Here is a 21,238-nt window from a genome sequence, read left to right as displayed (position 1 = left end):
GAGCTCATTTCTTGACATCCCAGCCATCTAGTTTTGTTGGGATTAGACATTTCTGAAATATTACACATTTCACACATTCAGTTCTCTTTCCCCAGTACTTCATGCTGTCTTGAATTTAGATCATTAGGTCTGTGGGACAAGGACAGTCTTTGTTAGACATGTCACAGTGCATGACACAATGAAGCCACTAAGCATAAATAGTGGTAATTTCAGATTTCAAGGCTTTATGCTATTTCCATTGAAACTGAAGAGATCTTTGGCTTTGTCAGTAGCAAGATTTTATCTTATATTAACCAAGGCCAGCAGAGTGAAATTCTGCTTTACACTTCTAGAGTTGTTCCCAGGGCTCTTTAGAAAGTCTGACTTTTTGCAAGTATGACCAGGACTTTTTCCTTTCTATAGAGATCATTCTCTAGCTTCACTATTTTCACAGAACTGTTCTTATTTTCTGTGACACTTCTATTATAAGTACATAATTATAGCAGCTAGGCAACATTTCTATGACCTGATAGCAACATTTGGATTGCTAGTGGCAGGTAGCTGCTTCATTCTCTTTTTTATATACGTGCTTATTATTCAGTCAGTTGAGAGAAAGAGTCAGTTGCAAGCAGTGTGCTTTACTGGCAAATCTGGGGAATGGGACTTTTGCCATGAAGAATAACGTGGGCTTTCAGGCTTCTGGCATTGGTGGGCATTCGCAGCTTGTTTTTCTTCTCCGAGGAAGGGGAGGACGGAGCATACTCAAAGATCTTTCCATGTTTGGCAGCAATATACCAAGACTTCTGAAAGACCCTGTGGAATATTTTTGCCTCAAAAGTACTGACATCTACATAATTGTTTGGGTTTAAAGATTTTTTTGTAATACTTTGTTTTTTGGTCCAGAGAGAACCTTCAGTAAGATTTTTGCCTCTCTGCAATCCCGCACCAGGACTGGAGAAGCTCAGATGCCTTGTTTAAGTTGTGTGTGTTTAAAACTAACAGCAGGGATTGAAGTGAACAGTGAAGCTCTTGTACGGTGCCAGGAAGTACTGACACAGTGTACTTCCTCAATATTACAATATTTACATTGTGTTAATATTTTAACAGTGGGGTTGATGGCAGGCAGAACACCTTTTTTTTTCATTGTTTGTAGCTCAGTGGAGCATTTACATTTTTTCAAATTTTATTTTGACGTACGAGAGCAGAAAAATGTTGCCCAGCAGTAAAAATATCAGATACTACACCTAGCTTTAGCTCACCATTTTGCAGAGGAAAATTATGATTACTTCCAGGTCAAAGAATTGCATGAAAACTAATGTGGTGATGTACCTAGGATCTGTTGTTCAAGATGGGATACCCAGTGTAATCCTCAGCATAGCTCTAAAGCTGTGGTTAAATGGCAAGAACAAGCTCACCCCCCATGAATGTAGTTTGTATATGTACCTGTATGAGTAAACTGTATTCCTCCACTTTGATTAAATCAATGTATGAACTGTATGTGAAGTCTAAATTCACTAGTGACTAATGTGAAAGCAGGAAAAAAAATAGCAAAAGTTTAGCTATTTAACATTTTGTCAAGTGTATGTGTTTTCCCTTAGGATTTGGGACAACTTTGTAATATGACTTCTCTGGAAAAAGGCTTAACCCAAGGTTCAGGTCCAGAGTGGAGTCATGATACACAGGTTTCTGACTTGCTCTGTGATACAGCACAAATCTCTTCATTTTTTTTTTTTATGCGCTTGTTTCCTCCTCTGGGTGGGTTTATTTGGAGAATAAACAATATTTGTAAAGTAACACTGAGATTCTACTACAGAGGATGTTAGGAGAGGTCAAAATATTATTCAGTAGTCCATAACACAGTTCATAATATTTTAATATAGTTTATGAACTGTTTTAACAAGACTGAATAATAGGTTCTCCTGCCTGAAGTTTTATTGCACTATAGCAAACCAAACAAGTTCTTGAGTTTTAAAAGGCAGAGATCTGTAGTGTGTTTGAATTAAAATCAGAGGAAATGGTCTGTGTATCAGAACCCCCTCAAAAATGTATGTCCAGACAAAAATAAAACATATGCTATCCTTAATATTGTTTAAACCTGGGGTATTTATTTTGGGGGGGAATGAAGCTGCTTGTTCTTTCCTCTCCTATGGGAAAAAAATGCATTATGGCAGTTAAATCCCCATCTCCATTTATCTCTCATCTACTAGTTCAGTGCTGAATCTTAGTGAAATCAGTCCTCAAGCATATGACAGTCCTACCATGCCTGAATCTCCCGTAGTCAAAGGCACGTGGTTTCAAACTGACTTTGGGAGCATTTGAAGAAATTATTGCCTCCAGCTAGTTGTTATTCCCTTCAGCAGGAATTTACCCCTTCCCTTCTCTCCACACTCCTTCATCACTGCGATGGACTGATTATCTCAATGCTACCTAAACAGCTTCAAGGCACAGTCAGACTGCTCAGGTTAAACTGCACACTGGCAGTGTCCGTCTTTGCCCTGGGGGCAGCAGGAGTGCTCGGAGCTCGCAGGCGCCGTCCCTGGGGCTGCGGTGAATACCTGGCACTGACGGCTTCTGGACCTGTGCCCACCAGATTCACGAGAGGCCACAGGACCATACCCTACTACCCACCAAATTTATCCCTTCTTAACGTGGACTTTGACCTAAATGTAAACAAGGAACAGCTTGTTTGTACTCCTTTTTCTGATGATTATAACTGTCCACAGAGATTTTTTCTGCAAAGACCTTTTGTTCGTCCCCAGGTTCCTTTCTGCATTGGTGAGGTTAGAGTTACTGAGGTTGGTCTTGGTTTGGCTGTCACGGTGAGTCTGCCAGATTGTATCACATCTTTGTGCAGAGCTGGTATGAGGTGGGTTAGTTAAAAATTTGTTCTCCCTGTACTCAGGCAAGAGCTTTTCTTTCCTAAACACTTCCTTTCTCAGAATAAAGCTAACCTGAGATTCTTGCAGTGGTAGGTGCTATGCTTTGTAGAGTGGGGACAGACAGACAAGGACTGGCCATGTGTTAGAGGCAGGAACTACCCTGCCAGGGCAGGGATAGTTGAAGGTGAACACCTGGACCACATGATGAACGGCACAATATTGCTTTTCTTGAAAAGATCATTATGCGGGCCAAGCCAGCAGGCTGTAGACAGAAGCAGAGGCTGTAGCTGGCTGGGGGCACGGCTCCACCCCACAGCTGGCGGGCCTCACCCCCCCGGGGCCCTGGGGTGGCAGCCAGCACGGTAGCCAGTCCCTTTTTTGGCACTCTCCTGAGTGTTAGGTTGGAATCCTGCCTTGTTGCTGCATTCACGGCAGATGGAAGAAGAGAGTCCTTATTCCCTTTTCCCTTGTGAACTTCATCTGCAGTGGAGGGCAGGATCTGGGCCCGTGCTTTGTATGTGCTCACAGTTTGCTTGCTAACAATCCCGGCAACGCTACTAGCAGAAAAAATGTGATAAAATGAAAACACATAGTAATTTGTGTTCTGTTTTTCCAGAAAGATTAAGCTCTAGCTTGGTGAAATAAAAGATACCTGATTTAGTCCAGGAAAGGGGAGAAATATAAAAGAACTCCTCCCCCTGTAAAGTCTTAACACTGAAAATCCAAACTTGCTCTGAAAATTTACACTTAGAAGTGTTGTGGTGGGTTTCTGTCTATGTAAGCTCTCTGTATGCATAAAAGTAGGTATGTAATATGCATTTATAATACATATTGAGCCTGCTTAAATCAAAGAAGTGTATGGTCCCACTTAAAAGTTCCCTCCCAAAATCACTTCTGTCAAATTTCATCAGTGCAGAGATTTTTTTCCCAAAAAAGGTATTTTCCATAACTGTACAGGTCATTATTGATATGCTAATGAAACCTTAGTTACAGGTTGAATGCACAAAGCTACATTTAAAAGTACCAAATTAGCAAAGTTAAATACTCAGCAGTTAGGAAGTGCAACAATTGAGGCTTCCTGTGCCACGTTTTGCTGCTGTGTGCGCCGCACATTATGGTACAGTCTCCAGTTACACGATTCTGTGCCATTTTTCCTCTGTGACCATTGCCTCACTTGGTGCATGAGTTGCTCAGTGAAGGGGTTACTGTTTAATACTTTTCATTGATGATGGTTGTTCCAAAGTGACACTAATCAAATAAAAAACACGCAATCGGTGGCAATTTGCAGAAGTTACATTTATATTCCTCATTCAGCAGCATCTACAAACTCGTCTGACAGAAGCAATGGGGGTGGGGGGAATCCAGTTCTTTGGGCATCATTCATTTGCCTTAAATATCAGGAGTTCTTTTCTCCTCTTGTAGCCCTCTGCCTTGTACATTTAACACACACATGTTCTAACAAATGAGGCAGGCATTCTTCTGCCTCATTACACAACCCTGATTCATCCCCAGGGCATAGTCCATCTTTGCATTGGGTGAAGAAGAGATCAGGAAGGGGAGAAAAATAGGTGAATGTGTTTTTAAGGATTGTGTCATAATGAGTATACAAAAGGATGTCTTAATTAAGGTTGTATAGGCAACATAATTCTAGCTTTTTTTAATGTGAGCACCTGAATTGTTATCCTGATGTTCATTTAAAACTGCACGTGTATGTGTGTGACATTCTTCGCATTAATCAGTGAGGCTGAGACCTAAGTTTCTCACACAAGCCGCTGTGATTCCAGCTAATGGAGTAGCTGTTATCAGCATAGATTTATCACCTTTTAGGTCAGCCAACAGAAGGAGATGCGATGCTCTAAACTTCAAAGAAAATCCTGCTCAGTCTCTGTAACCTTGGCCTGGAGTGTACTCTGTTACTCTCTGGAGCTGTGCATAAGCAGTCCAATTACCTTTCAGGAAGAAAGAGAGAATGGAGTATGCCCAACATAGAAGGGCTCAAAAATTTAGCTGCAAAACAAACAAGTCTCTTTTAAGCATGTGCAAACAGTAGTTTTTCAGACTTAGTTTGATGTAGTAGGGGTACTTTTTATGAGTTTACAAATCTAACGCCCTGACGAAAAGATGACCTTGTGCCAAATTGCAAGCATGGAAGTGCAAGAGTTTTTCAGCAGAGCAATTGAAATATTTTTAACATGGACAAAACAAAGTATTTTTCCATAATTTTGTTCTTGGAGATAGCTGAGACATTTTTGATGAAGCTATCCAAAAAAAAAATCAGCTTGAGGCAAACACCTGGCATGGGTAATTTCGGCCAAAACAGTTAAAATTTGGCAAAGTTTATGAACAGATGAAAACAGAGCCTTATAATAGGAAATGCTGGGCAATTTATCTATAGGCACCCCAACTGCACCACCTCTGAAAGCTCTTCACCTGAATTTTTCTGAAAGCAGATGCATTGTGTATTTGCTCAGATGTTATGACTTTGCTGTTATACACCAGAGTGGTAATTGCAAGGTAAAATCTTCGTTGTGTTTGATTCTTAACGCATTTTTCAAATCACTGTTTTGCTCTGAATCTAGTGCTTTTGAATTTCTGGATGAGGAAATGCCGCTGTTTCCAATGTATAGTCACCTGGGATTTGGGCAGCTCTGTTTTGTGGCCAGAAAGAGTGATTTGTGATACTGGAAGGGCAAATTAGAACCGTCATGAAAGGCAAGAATGATAAACAGCAGCACTGTGGTCTCTTTGAAAGGTCTGACTAAGCATTCCTAGTGCTCGCTTGCCACCTGGGGAATAGCTCTCCCTGTGGAGCCTTCCTCCCCCCGGGTGCAGTCACAGGAGGCTGAGCTAGGGCTAAGGAAACAGATCCGCTCTTCTCCAGTTTATTCAGCATTGGGGGCCTGCCTGCCAGAACTCACCAGTAGAGAGACTCTTCTCTGAACTGAGCACATTTGCAGCAAATTTTATACCCAAAGTCAGTGTGATTTGTGTGCAAAGTTAAACATTGTGTTTTGAACTGCTGAAATAAACTGGAACAAACCATATGAGGTCATAGAGCTCTGCCTTTCCAAAGTGCTTCAGCTGCAATCCCAGAGCAAGCGTCTGCCTTCTCAGCTCCCTCCGTCATGTCCAAAAAGCCTCAGATGGGCCAGCGCTAGAAGGGGAGAACAGGGTTTGCAGTCTCAGTGCTCTGTGTTCTGAAATCTGTGGCCTTGAGAAGAGCTGGCATGGAGACACCCTTCTTCTCCCCGAAAAATGATAGGGACAGTGTAAGGAAGGAAGGGATCTTTGAAAATTGAAGATGTGACTGACTCACTGTGAAGCTCCTGCTTGGATGACTGTGTGCTATGCTGTACACAAAGGCCCCTGCAGGTTTATATTAAGGTGCTGCCCAGACTAAACCAGTGCATTTTTTTTCTTTTTCCCCTCTAAATGCCTTTTTATCATTCAGGCTGTCACCTGTGTTTCCTGGCAAAGGCTGCTGGCTGGGGGAGGTCTGGCAGAGCTGAACACCCAGCTTGGTGGTCTTTGTATGGCTGCCTGAAAGATGGCTTAAAACAGAACCTGCTCTGTGAATACCTGCGAGTTAACATGTGTCAGCCGTGTGGCTGGAAGGTTTCTCCTTTGCTGTAAAGAGAGATTTTATAATGAATACTTTCCTTGTGATTAAAATGGGTAAATAAACAAATAGCTCCTGCAGGAAGTATACTGTGTGAAGACAGAGCAAATAGATTGTAGCTCTCCAAATAAGGAAAAGCAAGAAAGCCAGCTACTCCTTAGTGCATTTAATCTATTAGAATGTGAAATGGCAATTTATCTTTCCCATTTCCTTTCCTCGTCAAACATATTCAGCTGTTTGAGCTTTCTCTGTTCTGTACTAGAAATGCCAAGACTTGAAACTTGTTGATGTCCTCCTCCCCCAGAGGATCATTACCATCATCATCTTTCCATGGTACCAATCCAGCTCACTCCTGAAACCTTAAAATCCAGTGATCCAAACTAGATTTAAACAAATTATGCTGTTCAGCAAATCACTTCTGTAATAAATAGAATTCCTTTTTCTGTTAGTGGACTACCTGGAGCAGATGTATCTTTGGATGTGCTAAAATGAGCTGGTTTAACTTTATAAATAATTGCAAATCTTCCTTTGTGAGACCACAATATGCTGTATTGGCTATGAGCCTGAGATACTTAAGCATGCTTGGTCGCAAGTAGCACAGTATTCCGTGCATGCAAACTGATCCTAATGCACGTTTTTGTGAAGGTAATCTTAAAATTTGTCCTCTGGCAGTGACCTGCAGTATCTGATAATGATCCTTTGGGTTCCCTTTGGAAAGTGAATATATGAAGGTTGTGAAAATGGCCACTAACATCTCAGTGCATTGTTCGGGAGGGATATCTGGCAGTCTTCCGTCCAACTCCCTGCTCAAAGCAAGGCTAACTGTCAAGTTGTGCAAGGTTTTTTCAAGTTGAGTTTTGAAAATCTCCAAGGATTGAGACTGTCTCCAAGGTCTGGAGACTCTCTGGGCCCTGTCCTAGGGCTGCAGCCATCACTGTAAAAAGTTTTATGTCCCAACTGGAATTTCTCTTGTTGCAGCTTGTGTCCATTATCTGTTGCCCTTTTGCTGTGCACCTCTGAGAAAAGTCTGGCTGTCTTCTATATTGCTTCCCTTGAGGTAGTGGAAAACTGTAATCAGATCCCCCTGTACCCTTCTCTTCTCCAGGCTGAACAAACCCAGCTCCCTCAGCTTGTCCTCATGCATCATGTGCTCCTGGCCCTCTTGGTGACCTTAGTGGACTGTCCCTGATCTGACAGTAAACATTAAAAATTGTTAACTACCTTTTCACTGTTTCATGTATTTGTAGTTTTCTGGGGTAGCCTTCAGTCAAACTGACTTTTGTCTTCATACGAGACATGGATTTTTGAACCATTGATGGTTCCTTCACCTATCTGTGTGTTTGTTTGGGTTTTTTTAAGCCATTGTCTCTTGGATAGTATTATCCTAGCATTCTTCCATCATTGCAGTACCTTCACTTCCATGCAGCACTACTTGTGTGTAAGATTATACTTGGGGTGGAATGATTATCTTACCCTGGTAGACTTTCTCCTGTGAGGAAACAGTCCTTATATGTGATATTATGGCATATTTCTCTTACAGTAGAAAATATATTTTCTCCCATATTTTCTGTTGAGATGATCTGGATTTCTCCCTAAGATTTTGCAACCATTAAGAATTTTAAGATAACGTTTGCCTTTCCTCCCCTTTCCAGATTAGCTTCTAGACCTCTTTTCTTCCACACCACCTCAGCCACTGACTGATCCTTCTCAAATGGTGCACATCTCCTTTCACTCAAGAGTTGATACTTTAGGAAAAAGATAAAATAGTAATTGTTTCCCTACTATTCTACTTTTCATAGTTTTTGTATTACAAGTGTTAGTACAATGTACATGAATAATAATAAAGATGTCTATAACAATATTGCAGACTTCATTATTGCATCGAATTATCATGATGGGAGCTTTAACTTCCTGCGTATAGAAATTCTTGAAAAAGGAATAAAGTGGCAATTGCTAAAAAAAAAATATATGTTGAGTCGTATCAAAGGAGTGTAGAACACATTGCAAAAGCCACAGTAAAGGGTACAAAAGAAATGTCCTGCATGGAGGATGGGGAAAGTATTAATGACTAATACTGAAGATGGGAGTAAAGGTAGAATGATTGATGGGGAGAAGGCTGTAGAAATTGGTAATTATCAAGGTGGAAGCAGGACAAAGAATTGAGCATCAGACCTTCTAGTTTATCTCCCACACTATTGAAAGAATGAGCGCATGTTTAGTAAGATGATCAAACTGAGAATGGTCCCATATGACTGCAGAACATCAAACACAGTATCTGTATAAAGAAAAGAGCTAAGAAGTGATGCAAACATCTACAGTGCTTTTAATACAGCCTCAGTGGAGCAGGCTGAAAGAGCTTGGTCTGTCTAGCCTGAGAGAACAAAGAATGAAGAAATCCCTGTAAATACACCGTGGGGGAAAGCAGGGGAGGAAGTAGAATTAATTAAGCTAGAGATCCTTATTGATACAGGAAAAAATGGTGTCAATTGACTACAGATATATTTAAACAATTTAGAAGATTCCTTTAAACAAAAGCTTAATAACACCGTGGTGTGTGGGTCAGTTCATCACAGTAGCTGATATTGCCTGTCATGATGGCAGTTCCAAGAAGATTCCTTCCCAGTATATATTCCTGCTAAACATTGTAGAAGGTGTCTCAGATGGTTCTGTGTCTATGAGCTCTACTATTTTGTGAGAAGTCTTCTCTCGCAGGCAAAGTCCAGGACTCCTTAGGAAGCTTTCTTAGTTCTTGGAGGTTACTGAATAGTTGAAGCTTTGTTTGAGGAACACGAACCAGATCTGTATCATGAAAGCATATATGTATGAATAGCCACTTAATGCTACAGACATGTCTAAATTTTTGACATTTACACATTGTATGCAGACAAGTTCTGAAGTGTTTTAATGTAAACATATATCTAAATATATATTCATGCACCTTAAGTTTACACAGCATATCAGTTTTACAGGCACACGTCAACCTGACAGGTGCATAATGTACATTTGTTTGTTTAGGCATATTATCAGAATGCCTCTGTTCAGTGCAGTCTTCAGAAAAGGAGCCTAATTTCAAAGGCACTTAGCAAAGAGCTGAGAGCTCAGATACAGATGGCTGCAAAGGCGGAGGTGGGGAGAGAATAGGGAAAGATGAGTTCTGGCAAGGAATTGTGTTTGGTGCAGGTGCGCCTGTCCTAGAAAAATGGGATGCTGTCTAGGAATGAATGAGATCCATTCCTCAGCAGCTTGTACGGCCTGCCAAACACCCTGGGTGGCCTCCACAGCCGCAGAGACTTCGGTCAGAGAGAAGTTCTAAAAATGTCTAAACCTGCTGGCGTTCCCAGGCAAAAGATATATTAGTCTGGAGCTGCGTGGTGTTCCAGGCTGTCTTGCGAGTGGGCAAAGTTAAGGTTACTTAGATGACCTGAGCTGGGTGCATGAACACTTTCAAAGGATTTGAGTATGCAGTTGGGGAGTTTTAATTTCTGTGGTCAATTTTGAGAGAGCTGTCTTGTTTCCCAAGGGTTTGTTGGTAAAAGTAGAAGTTAGATCCCTGCTCCTTTAAGTGCATCCAGATTCAATGGAACTTGGAAGAGCTTTTTAGGTGGTTTGCATCTACACCATCTCTTCCATACTTTGATCTGGATCTTCTCTGAATTATGGTGTCTGTGACTGTCACTTGTATGTCTTCTTCTGATTTCCCTCCATCATCCAGAGTGCAGGGATTTCAAAGGCGATTCTGCAGCCTTAGGAAGTCTTTCATAAACTTGAGTCTGCAAAGCAAAGCTGTGCAGTTAGGCAAGCTTGCTGTGCCATGGCTTTTGAAATACTGTCACACACAGTGTTACGAATGTGGAAGTAGGTTGCTGTCAGATTTGAAGGTCTTGCTTAGAAAATAGTATGGAAAGACAAATGAAGCAGAAATGCAGTCATGTGGAATTACCTTTAAGTAGAACATTTCTCAGAGTTTCCTTGCGTTGTCTGTAGGCTTTTAGCTCCAAAAATAATAAAAGACACTGACAAATATGTTTATTAATATGAAATTGGGGGGGATGGGAAACAGATTTATGCTTTCTGTGATAGAATTTTTGAGAGCAGAACGGGACAAATAGAATGGAAGTAGAAATAATGTCTGTTTGAAGCCATGATTGGTTTGGGGAGTTATTGAGTTAGGCACAAGTAACTGCCTGGTAGTTTATTGGTTCGCATGGTTACTTTGGAGTTGTTTTTCTAGTAAAATTAGTCTTTGGTACACAAAACAAAGGCAAAAAAGATTATTGAAAGATAAAAGAGCAGAATTTGTCTTCTGGAGGGATGTGGCACACCCTACAAATTTATTTTTTGATACTTTTCCTTTTCTATATAGTCCTTGTCTGCTTTCTCCGCATTCTTAGCATGTCTCAGAAATTCCAGCGTTTTTAGTAGTGAATCGGTGAGAAAAGGGGGAAAAGGCCTGTAATTGCTTTTTCCATTGTGCTTGTTAAAACCACATTGTGGGAAATGGACCCAAACACTGTCTTTTAAGTGGTGTTGAGTCTGAGGCAGGTGGTATTAACTCAGGACTGCATTAACTCTTTTCAAATCTCTTTCCTGTTTCCTTGAGGAAACTTGCCTGGTGTATATATGTGGCAAGGGCTGTTTGCCTGCCTCTTGCATTGACATTTTAATTTGGTCCATGATATAAATATCATTTCCCTAATCCCCCTTGCCCTGACCCTGTTTTGTCTTTTCTTCAAAGTGAGTTGACTTTTTTTTCTTTAAGGAGGGGGGAGGAGATGGGAATGGTGGCTGGCTGCTCTAGTTTGGAGCATTAAATGCTCGGGAAAAAATCTCAGAGTAACTGTTGTTTCTTTCTTTGTATTCACATGGAAATTTTTAATCTCCATCAAAGGATCAGGAGAAAATAACGTTGAGATTCAATAAGAGAGTTCCCAGCTTACATGGAATTTTTAAATGTTATTTGGCTTTATCCTTTAAGCGATGAGAACCATGAACTATGTACCTACCGGGTTCAGAATTAACTTTTCTCTTTCTTCCAACACACCCTCTCTTTTTTTCTTTCTCCCTCCCTTTTTCTTACATCTTTATTGTTCTGCATAAACATGCAGCTTCTTTTTGGCTAAAGCTATAAGTGCCTTAGGATTTGTTTAGTTTTATTTATGTATACATTTCTAACATTAATTATGAGCACCAGTCTGAAATACTGCATCATGTTCTCCTTTTGATGTGATCTGAAGAATCTCTGTTGAAGGCCATGGGGCTAAGATCACAGCCCAACCTACTCTGTGCTTACATAGTCATACAAGAGCTTGTACATTAGACTACTAAAAAAAAAAAAAAGTCAAAACTAGATAACAAAAGGGCAAATAATCTGCCAGTTTGTAGCTGGGGATCACAAATGCTGTCTGCACCTGTGAAAATAGCTGATTGTGCTAATAATGATAGCAAGGGAGACCCCCTGTAACTAACCCAGGGAGAACAATGACAGATTTCACAGGTGGGTGCTGACAACAAGGGTAGATTTCACACTTCATCACAGATTAATAAAAAAGGGAAGATATTAAAATGCTAATACTCATTAATACTATTTTATGGTGTTTAACATTAAACTTGGAAAATTAAAATGAATGGCAGCCGGTAAATGGAACTGACAGTTGTGTTCAGCGTCTGAGGCTAGTGAAAAATAGCTGCAGGAAATAAAAGCTGAGGACGCTACCATTCCTACTGTGGGTCAAGCCAAACACCACCATCTAGCACCTAGATTTTTGCAAGATTACCTAAACTTAAATGTAAATGGACTCTTCTGTTGTTACAAAATATTTGATGAGATTTTTTTTACCAGCATTGGTCAGAACTGTTTTCTGTGTCATCTGAAAGACAGTCTCCAGCAATACATGCACCTAAGAGAAGAAATCACATAGCCTATTGAACCATAATCATGCAATAATTTTTTTCAAGTGTAGGTGATTGTCTTCTGTTTTTTCCCCAAATTCTCCTGATGCTTCAGTTGGCTCTATTGTTCTTCATTTCTTACTAGATCAAGTTTTGATAAGCTTGCCTTCATCCCAGAGGCAGTTGCATTTCAGTAACAAACAAAAGTTGGCCCTCTGTGGACCATAATTTATGTGTGTACATAATGTAATGTAATATAATATCACATGAATGCCAACTTCAAATGTCCGAATAGACTTAATTCTGCCATATTACAGTCCATTCTAATTTTATTTATGGTTCAAACTCACTGAAAATTTTGGCATAGCTATGTTTAAATTTGATATTTAAAGATCCCAGGGTATTTTCACCTAAGGTTCTTCACAAGTGAAAATTTTTACTTTAGCACAAATCTTAGCTCTGTCCTTTCTGTCATGCAAAAATTACAGGATTACTGGGAAGACACTGTAGTACATAGGGACCAGGGATAAAATGATTCTAAAAGCATGTCACTTATTTTTCTCTGATGGTGACAGTACTTGGTAAAGTTGCAGTTGTTTGCCCCACTATACATTTGCATACCTTAAAATTGTAGGATTTAAATAAAACTAACTGTGAATATCCTAGGTTTATAATGCCTAAATCTGAGGAGAATTACAAGGTCAGTGCAGCTTAGCTGCACACGACTGATGTGTATTCTGAGCTATAGCTACTTTTAATATAGAAATCCTGGGAGTCCCTTCGTTTTTAAAAATGTCACCTTCACTTGAATCTCTAGCTGTTTTTTGCACATGCACCATGAATTTCAGCTGCCCTCTCTTCTTCGTTTCCTCTGCATATGCACTGTCTTCCCTTGATGTACTTGCTAGTTTCCCCTTTGTCGTGACCAAGTATTTGAGTAGAGCATTGCATCTCAGAAAATATTTCTTCTTTTTTTATCCTTAAAATTTTATCAAAATTGACTCCTTTCAAAATTGTTGCTATCTCCCATTGTTCTCAAGGGATTGAAGCCACATGAGTGTTCCAGGATTTTGTCCCCCTTCCATTACAAACAATAATTTAACAGCACTCTCAAATCTTTGGCAGTTTAGTTGAAAACCTACTACTTTCTGTTGAGGTGAAAACAGACATATAACTTTAAAAAATAAAATCTTAGGGAACGAAAGATCATGAAAAAGGCTTGTCACTTTGGTTGGAATTTATGAAAGCATGTTTATTTTGGCAAATGTTTCTCAAAAGCAGGTTCATTTTTATCCTCTCTACCCTCTAGATTTTCCTGTGAGGTGTCAGACCACGGTTACTCAGGTTTGGCTTAGAACTGGATTTCTGCCAAAAGTTTGTATGACCTCCTCTCCTTCTACCCCCTCCCACTTCTTTCTCCCGGATATAGTAGATTTTTCCTTATGTTGATCTCAGTGAGTATTTCATTCTCACTTCTTGGTGCTAAAGAAAATAACAAGCTCAGACACCAGGGTGATACCAAGTTTTAAAACCTGAAGAGAATAAAAAAGACTGCTTTCTTCAGAATATACAGTCTTACGCTTATTTCTTCTTAATATAGGCATGTGTAGTTCAGGATTTTTTTAAAAGAATTTTTTTAATAGACTGGACCAGAAACCTCTTCTGTTTGCTTTTTCCTGAATCTAGGTTACAGGCTAGTTGGTTCTTCCAAACTCTTGCTAATTTTTTTCTCTTGATGAAGGCTCTTCAGTCTTAGCCCTCCTTTATCTCTAATTCCTTTTCTAGCCCCAGCCAGATGTTTGTTTTCTCCTGTTGTTGACACTCACTTAGATAATATTCTCACACTGTCACTTTGTATATCCACATTTGCAAGATCTGTCACAAAAAATTCCCAAATTTTTATCACTGAGTGCCTTGCTGCAAATTTTGAATATTTTCCAAATTCCTTTAATGGTCACATAAATCCTGCTTAAACAGCAAGCAAGGGTAAACCTTACCATTTTTTTCTTTTCCAGTAAGAAGGGTGTGTTTCTGAGCCACATCTTATAGATGACCCAGAGATTTACTCCACTTTTGCTGAAGGAATGTGGCTAGCACTTCAGAGAATTGCAGGAAAGCTTCAAGAATTTGGTCAAGAAAGAGTAAAACATCAAAAACCAGGGGAAACTTTGTCTTTCCCCATTTCCACTGCTTTCATTTCCTACTGTGTTGTGTTGTCCTCTGCATCAGACTATTTAAGGCTGCCAAATAGTTGGGTATTTTATAGGTAATATATCTTATAAATGCCATGGCCAGCCTCTGAGGGAAACACAGGATTGTCGGTTTTGGACAGAGTATAAAACCCAAGCAGGAAATCATTGCAGAATGGCACAGCTGCAGGCAAACATTTTAAGCTAGTAAACTGCCCATCTGCACACCCACACGTGTGTCAGAATGCAAGGCCAAGACAGCCGTGGCATACGCGCCTGTAAATGGTTAGCAGTGAGAGATTTTGTGATTAAAAAATGAAGCGTTCTGCTTCATTAGTTCCTGAAATACAACTGTCTGAAGATGGTTATAGTGTTATTTTCAAGAACAAGGAAAGAAGTAGACTAAAGCTTTTATTTCTCTTTAAAAAAAATGATAAAGAGCAGAAGTTCAGATCTGGGGTGGTTCAGATGGTCCCACTGTAGGACAGAAGATATGGCACAACCTGACAGTGGAGACTTAAGGAAGAACTTTGTCGGGAAGAAAGAAAAACACTTTCTTTGTTCTTTAGGGCAGAACTGGTGATCGCATCTGAATCTGAAGCAAGTAGTCAGATTTTTTTGGTCCTCAGGTCTGTTTCCTCATGGTTCACCTTAACAGGGACCTCAGAGGGTTATGTGCTGTGTGTTTCTTAAAGTTTGAACTGTTTGAAATTCTGATTTCCTAGAGATTTTGCTGACCAAAGTCACTTTCAGGAAACTCATTCTAATACTTTCCTCTTTTATTTACCCTATAACTATGTCCTACTTTTACTATCTTCTATTCTAAATAATTCCTCTTTCTTTGTGGGCTGTCATTTGTTGTTCCTTTATCAAAGTTCTTGGTGTTTAGTTCTCCCAATCCTTCATCAGAAATTTAGCACTTCCCCTTATACAGGACAAGTCCGAGTTAGCTTTCCACATGGTTTTCCCAAGTGCTACTCTCAATAATCCACAATTTAGTAAATAAATGCAGATTGTTAAAATAATGAAGTAACAACCATAAAACTGTTTTAAGACTGCATGTCATGCACTGCAACTGTAACGACTAATGATCTGGGGATTTTTTCCAAACATTGTATTGAAAAATAAAATTATCTTCTAATGGTCAAAATTAAAATGCCAGGACTATAATCCGATTGTACAGTTGACTTCCTACTTCAGTGTTTGTCTGTCTGAAGGGTTGTCTTGATGCTTTGTAATGTATAAATCAATGCAAGAGGGAAGATAACCTACTGGTCAGGTTCCTCGTTACACATTGTGTACAGCTGAAGTCTTTAGAACCTTTCTATTGACTTTGATGTATTTGGGTTGGGGCAGCTAAAGACTGTGAAACTCCTCGTTCTTAAACGTGTTAAAATGTGTTCTTTTCTCATGGTTAAAGGACTAAGTCCTTAAAATGTTCTTAGTATTTCATGTGAGCAGCAGATGAGGACATTATCGTCCATGGCTTGTTGTCTTCATTTAAGGATCAGATATTTCAGATGTTCTTGAGCATTTCTGTGTACATCACATAGAAAAGCTTCTTCGTTTTTCCCCTGTGGGCACTTTAGTCTCTCTTTTCCTGTCAGCCAATGCCATTTTTTAAGCCACATAAATAAATTTTGGTTGTTACCATTACAGTGTTGGTATTGTTCTGCATTATCTTTGCACACAAGCATGAATTTCAGGATGATGCCATATTAAATTATAGGCATCTCTGTTAAACATAGGGGAATTAGTTGTGAATTGTCCTTATTCTGAAACCTCTTTGATATTTTAATACATTAAGAAAGCACATGACTAGTGCATGCTGTCTTCTTGCCAGTTGTCTTGGAGTACTGGCATTTTGATTTATGTTGACAAAAAATGTGCAAAATGTCTGATAATGTTATGCTATGCAAAGAAAATGAAAGCATATAAGTTTAAACGTTCGTGGACTTAATATGTGCATCTCCTTTCCCAGGACGATCACATCTCTCCGGAGTGAACTGATTCCGCATCTGGTTAGGAAACAGTTCTCTTCTCCTACGTCGTTGCAGCAGGGACAAGACAACAAAGAGGAGGACCAAAAGAAAAAAGACCAAGCATCCCTAGGTCAGTGCAAATATCACAGATTTGGTGAAGGTTTTAAAGCCCATATGTTACAGTTGAGATACTGGATAGAGTACAGAATTAGCCCAAAGCACTAGATTCTTTTTTTTCCCTCTTGTACTTCATGACAGCAAATATTCTAGTAGATTTCTTTTTCAAACAGGATTGTGCATTTTATAATTCTTCTTTCTCCTCCCTTATTTTGGTGTAAATAAAGAGCAAGTCAACTGGGTGCTCTGTACTTTTCTTCCAGAAAACAGTATAGGTAAATACACTTTTGAAAACATAATTTTAGGAGGAAGTTTCGTTGGGTACGGCACCAGACTAAGCCTTAACTGCCCTACACTGGGAACTGGACAGGATCTCAGATCTCGGATTTTATTTTTAACATTGCCACAGTCTCCTTGTGTGACCTTGGGCAAAACATTGCATCTGTCCTGTTCCCTTGATTCCCACCTGTAGAATAAAAATAAGCACTTACTCACTACATGTGATAAAATCTGTTAATGATTGCTAAGTATCTAGCCACTCAGATGATGTGAGGCAAAGATTTCCCTTCACCAACAATATTTTAATAGTACTCCTCTTCAGAAAGTATTTCATTAAATCCTGTCTAACTTCATGCATGTGTGTGTTCTCCAGACATTTATAGTTTCATAAAGGAAGATAATAGCTTGCTGAAACCTGCTCCAGATAACTCTTGTTGGAATGATCGTAGAGGAGATATGAATGAAACGCTCCATGAAGGAAAAGTGCGCTGCTATGTCCATATAATGAAAGAGGGACTGTGCTTCCGAGTGAATACTCTTGGGTTGTATATTGAAGCTAACCGACAGGTGAGAAAAATACGGAACTGACATGTGGGAATGCAGCAATAGTTTATGGGGCATTTTAGTCTCCGGGGAGGGTTCCCTGGATATAGCTGAGGAGTGCGTGGGAATTGAACCGGTGCCATACTGTCTATGCATATCGCCATGCTGGTTGCTGAATAGGGACATGAGACAAGAAAACAGTTCTGTAACTGACTTACTGCACACCTTTGAGTAGCCAAGAAAACCCCCGCCCCAGATGTTTTTCTGTTTTTTGGGGGTGACAAGACCTACAGGCAAAGAGTGAAGAAATCTGGAAAATAAGGCTGGAAGGAGCTTCAAGAGATCATCGAGTCAATGTCCTCCCTGTCCCAAAGATAAGATCAGTTTTGCCTGGACTCTTCCTAACAGATGTTTATCTAAGTGATAATGATGAAGATTATTAATGTTTTGGAGGAAAACTTAAAACTACTTATCCACTGCCTAAATGCTTACCATTATGAAAGAATTATTTTATGAACAAGTTTCATTACAGTGCCAGTCCAGGTAAAGACAGAGGTGAAACATTGATCTGTTGCAGCTTTCACTTACTTTCACACTACTGAGCGTTCATAAAATAAAAGATCAAAGGGGAGGACTAGAGAAATCCTGTACTAGTTAATAAGCTGATGATTAAAAGTTTTTACTCTTAGTATGTTCTTTTTACTATACTGGCTGATCTAACTTATGGGTTCTTACTTCACTCTCCAAGTGATGAACTTTGTGTTGTCAGGAGTGGACAGTTTCCTCTAGTTTTGAAAGACTGATAGCGAGTGCAGTAGGGAAAGACTCAGGGTTTCAGAAAGTGGGGCTGGGAGAGCAATACAGTTGCACTGGGAGCCCTGGAAGTGGTCACTTCCATGCCTCTGCTCTCAGATTGAGTTGATTTCTTTTTATTAAAATGAATGAATGAATTTATGCAAATTTGAGTTGCATCATGTCAGAATGAGTTCACACACTAGAATTCTTTCTCCTGGGTGCCTGCAGAGGAGCACAGAAATAAAGTGATTTGTTTTGCACTTAGGGGCATGAGTAAGAGGGGAAGGAGGCAGCACTGCTCTCAGAAACAGAAAGATTTCCCCAAGAATATCAGGAACAAGTGTGCCCAAAGGGTTAAGGGAGAATACTGCTTGCTAGGGGAAGTGTGCGTGTGCATTTGGCAGCAGCCACTTCGGTAAAAAGTTATTGAGTTGAGCCAGTCAGACTCCATGTGGTTTTTTGTGTTTTTTTTTTTTTAACCTAAATATTCTACATTTTGGTCAGTTCAGGAAATGTGTTTGCTCCTGGGTGGTACATAGAATTAGTACTTTGAAATCACATTGGGGCCTTCAACATTGGAGAGGATTTTCCTTGAATTTTCAACTTTTCCAGGATGGTAAAATTTCTAAGAAAACTATGTGGAGGTAAAACATAGAACAGAACTTAATGAGTGGTTGTGAGAAAGGAGTTCTTTTCTCAGTGCCACTGTATTTTGTTTCTCTTACTAGTCCTGATAACAAATACACATTTACATTTATCTGCATTCTTTTACCTGTTTTGTTGGTCTCTAATGAACTCTTTTGGTGTCTTGTTTGCTCTTATCTTGGTCTTCACAGACCAGATTCTGATTCCCTGGCTGCAAAGCTGGGATCTATAACTTTGCTGTCCAAGAGGACAGACTCCCAGAGCAGTAGCAGTCCAGTCCAGTAGCCATGGGAAGGAATGGCATCCTAACCCATTGCCCTTCTGGTGAGGAAACACTTCACTCATATTATTTCACTTCCAGCTGGGTTTCTGGATGCTTGCAGCCTGTGTGTGGGCAGGTGGGTTCAGGAGGGAGTTATCTTCAATAGCAGGAAATAGTTTCTTTGTAAGATGAATTAAATCCAAACATATCTTAAACCTTCCCTTGACCCAGGCACTCCCTCTGACTCCTGCCCCCTATCTAACCTTCCTTTTCAGAGCAAAATGCTTGAGATAGTAGCTTTCTTGGTCACCCCTCACGTTGCACTGCCATCAACTGATCCTAATAAGGGGTTTGCTCTGGCCGGTAAAACCCTTTATCTATTTCACCACACCACCTTTCTACCGAGGGGGGCTTCTTGCCTTTCCTTGTTTCTTTCCCATCCCACAGACCAAAACTGGACAGTAGGAATCTTTCCAGCCTACGCTGTAGGTATGCATTGGGATCTGTCTATTGGATCTGTCTGTTGTAGCTGCCCTGCTACATGTGAGATGAGGACAGTGTGCCTTCACCAAGCCAGCATAATCCAGGTGAATTGGCTTAGTTTGTGGTGCTTTGGTTACATGGCGTTTTTCTTTAGCACCTGCATCTTGGACTGAAGGAACTAACCTCCTCTTTGGTTTAAAAAAAACGAAGAAAACACAGGTCTAGTGGGAAGGACAATCTCCAAAATGTGAAGAGCAATAAATGTAGAAATGTCTGCTGGGGACAACAGTCAGCCTGAAATGGAAGCTTGGAGGTGTGACTGTTCCTCGTTCATCTGAGTGAAACATCAACTGTAAAAATCTTATCATATAAAAACCACTATTTAACCATCCTTGCATGCTGAAAGGGAAAGATGCTGGTCATATTATGAATATCGAAACAATTTCCTGCAAGCACCTAATTTGAGGTGACCTTGAGTTGTTTTTTTTTCTGATCTGATCCCAACTTTTTCAGATCTGTGGGATCTACTTCTGGAGGTTCACTCGCAAGCCTTCTGCTCTTGTTATCCCAGCTTTCTAAGGAAGTGGTTTTACACAATCATACTGCATGGCAGCACCTTCATAGCAACTTTGGATCTTGCTGGCAACTTTGAGCCAAATTTAACAGAGCAGTAAAGATCTCAAAGATATAACATTCCTAACAGTTTTGTAAAAATAAGTGCCTGGGTAGAGAAAAGAGAGAGACATAATGAGTGCCCCTTCCTGATCCCCTGATACCATCACCGTGCTGAGAGGCAAGCTGCTTTCCCAGATGGACATCAGCACGAGCAGAGCTCCACAGCAGCCCCAGCATGCACTGCTTCTCACTCAGGCATACTCTTTGCTGTGACACAGGCCTTTTAGCACTTACGGATTAATTTGCCACCTTCTGTATGTTCCGTATTTCTTTGGCTGCCACCTCTGTCATACAGAGATGCATCACACATTGCATCACCGCTGCAAGTCTGTACGGCCCAGCGTCTGTGCATTGCTGTGAGGCTCCCACTGCCCCGAAACCCTCATCTGTGCTGTCATCACCTCTTCTATGGTGTGTGACCTTGGCCCCAGCCTGACGCCAGGAGATGCAGCATGCCTCAGGCTGTTCTTTCACCCAGAAAAAGAGGAATGATAGAGTGATATCCCATCCTCCTACTATGCTGGCTCCCCTTTCTTTTCAGGAGCCAGTTTCAGAATTGCTCTCCGTGGATTTGTTCTTGGCTACCTCATGGACCTTGTCTCTCTCTATTACCATCTCTGCTTTGTCTGCTTATCTAACACCTGCCTTCTCTCTGTCAAGAGCCTTTTCTTCTGCAGCTTTCTACCATCTGGAATAGCCACTTGATCAGCTTCAGTTTCTTTCTCCTTAAACATCTGAAATACATTTCTGTTGCCTGTACCTCAGCTTGCTACCTTATTGAGTGGGCTGAATGTAGTCACCTTTTTATGCCTGTTTACTCTGTTTTATATTTGGTGCCACTTGGTTGTCTCTCTTGTATTACTGAAAGGTGCAAAACATGTTGAGTTGCATTGGAAATGGCA

General features: G+C 40.3%; 1 protein-coding gene across 1 annotated transcript in view; it reads left to right on the top strand.

Annotated features, from left to right (window-relative positions):
- EIF2B3 (eukaryotic translation initiation factor 2B subunit gamma) overlaps positions 1-21,238 on the top strand; it is a 102,056-nt gene that overhangs the window by 53,448 nt on the left and 27,370 nt on the right. Inside the window, exons 7-8 of the mRNA XM_067301117.1 lie at positions 16,537-16,667; positions 17,307-17,500. Coding sequence (XP_067157218.1) covers positions 16,537-16,667; positions 17,307-17,500 — 325 coding nt within the window. The remainder of the gene's footprint in view (positions 1-16,536; positions 16,668-17,306; positions 17,501-21,238) is intronic.

Source organism: Apteryx mantelli, chromosome 8 (genome assembly GCF_036417845.1).
Source record: "Apteryx mantelli isolate bAptMan1 chromosome 8, bAptMan1.hap1, whole genome shotgun sequence".
In the NCBI taxonomy this organism is placed as follows: domain Eukaryota; kingdom Metazoa; phylum Chordata; class Aves; order Apterygiformes; family Apterygidae; genus Apteryx; species Apteryx mantelli.
This window is presented reverse-complemented; position numbering and strand designations above follow the sequence as displayed.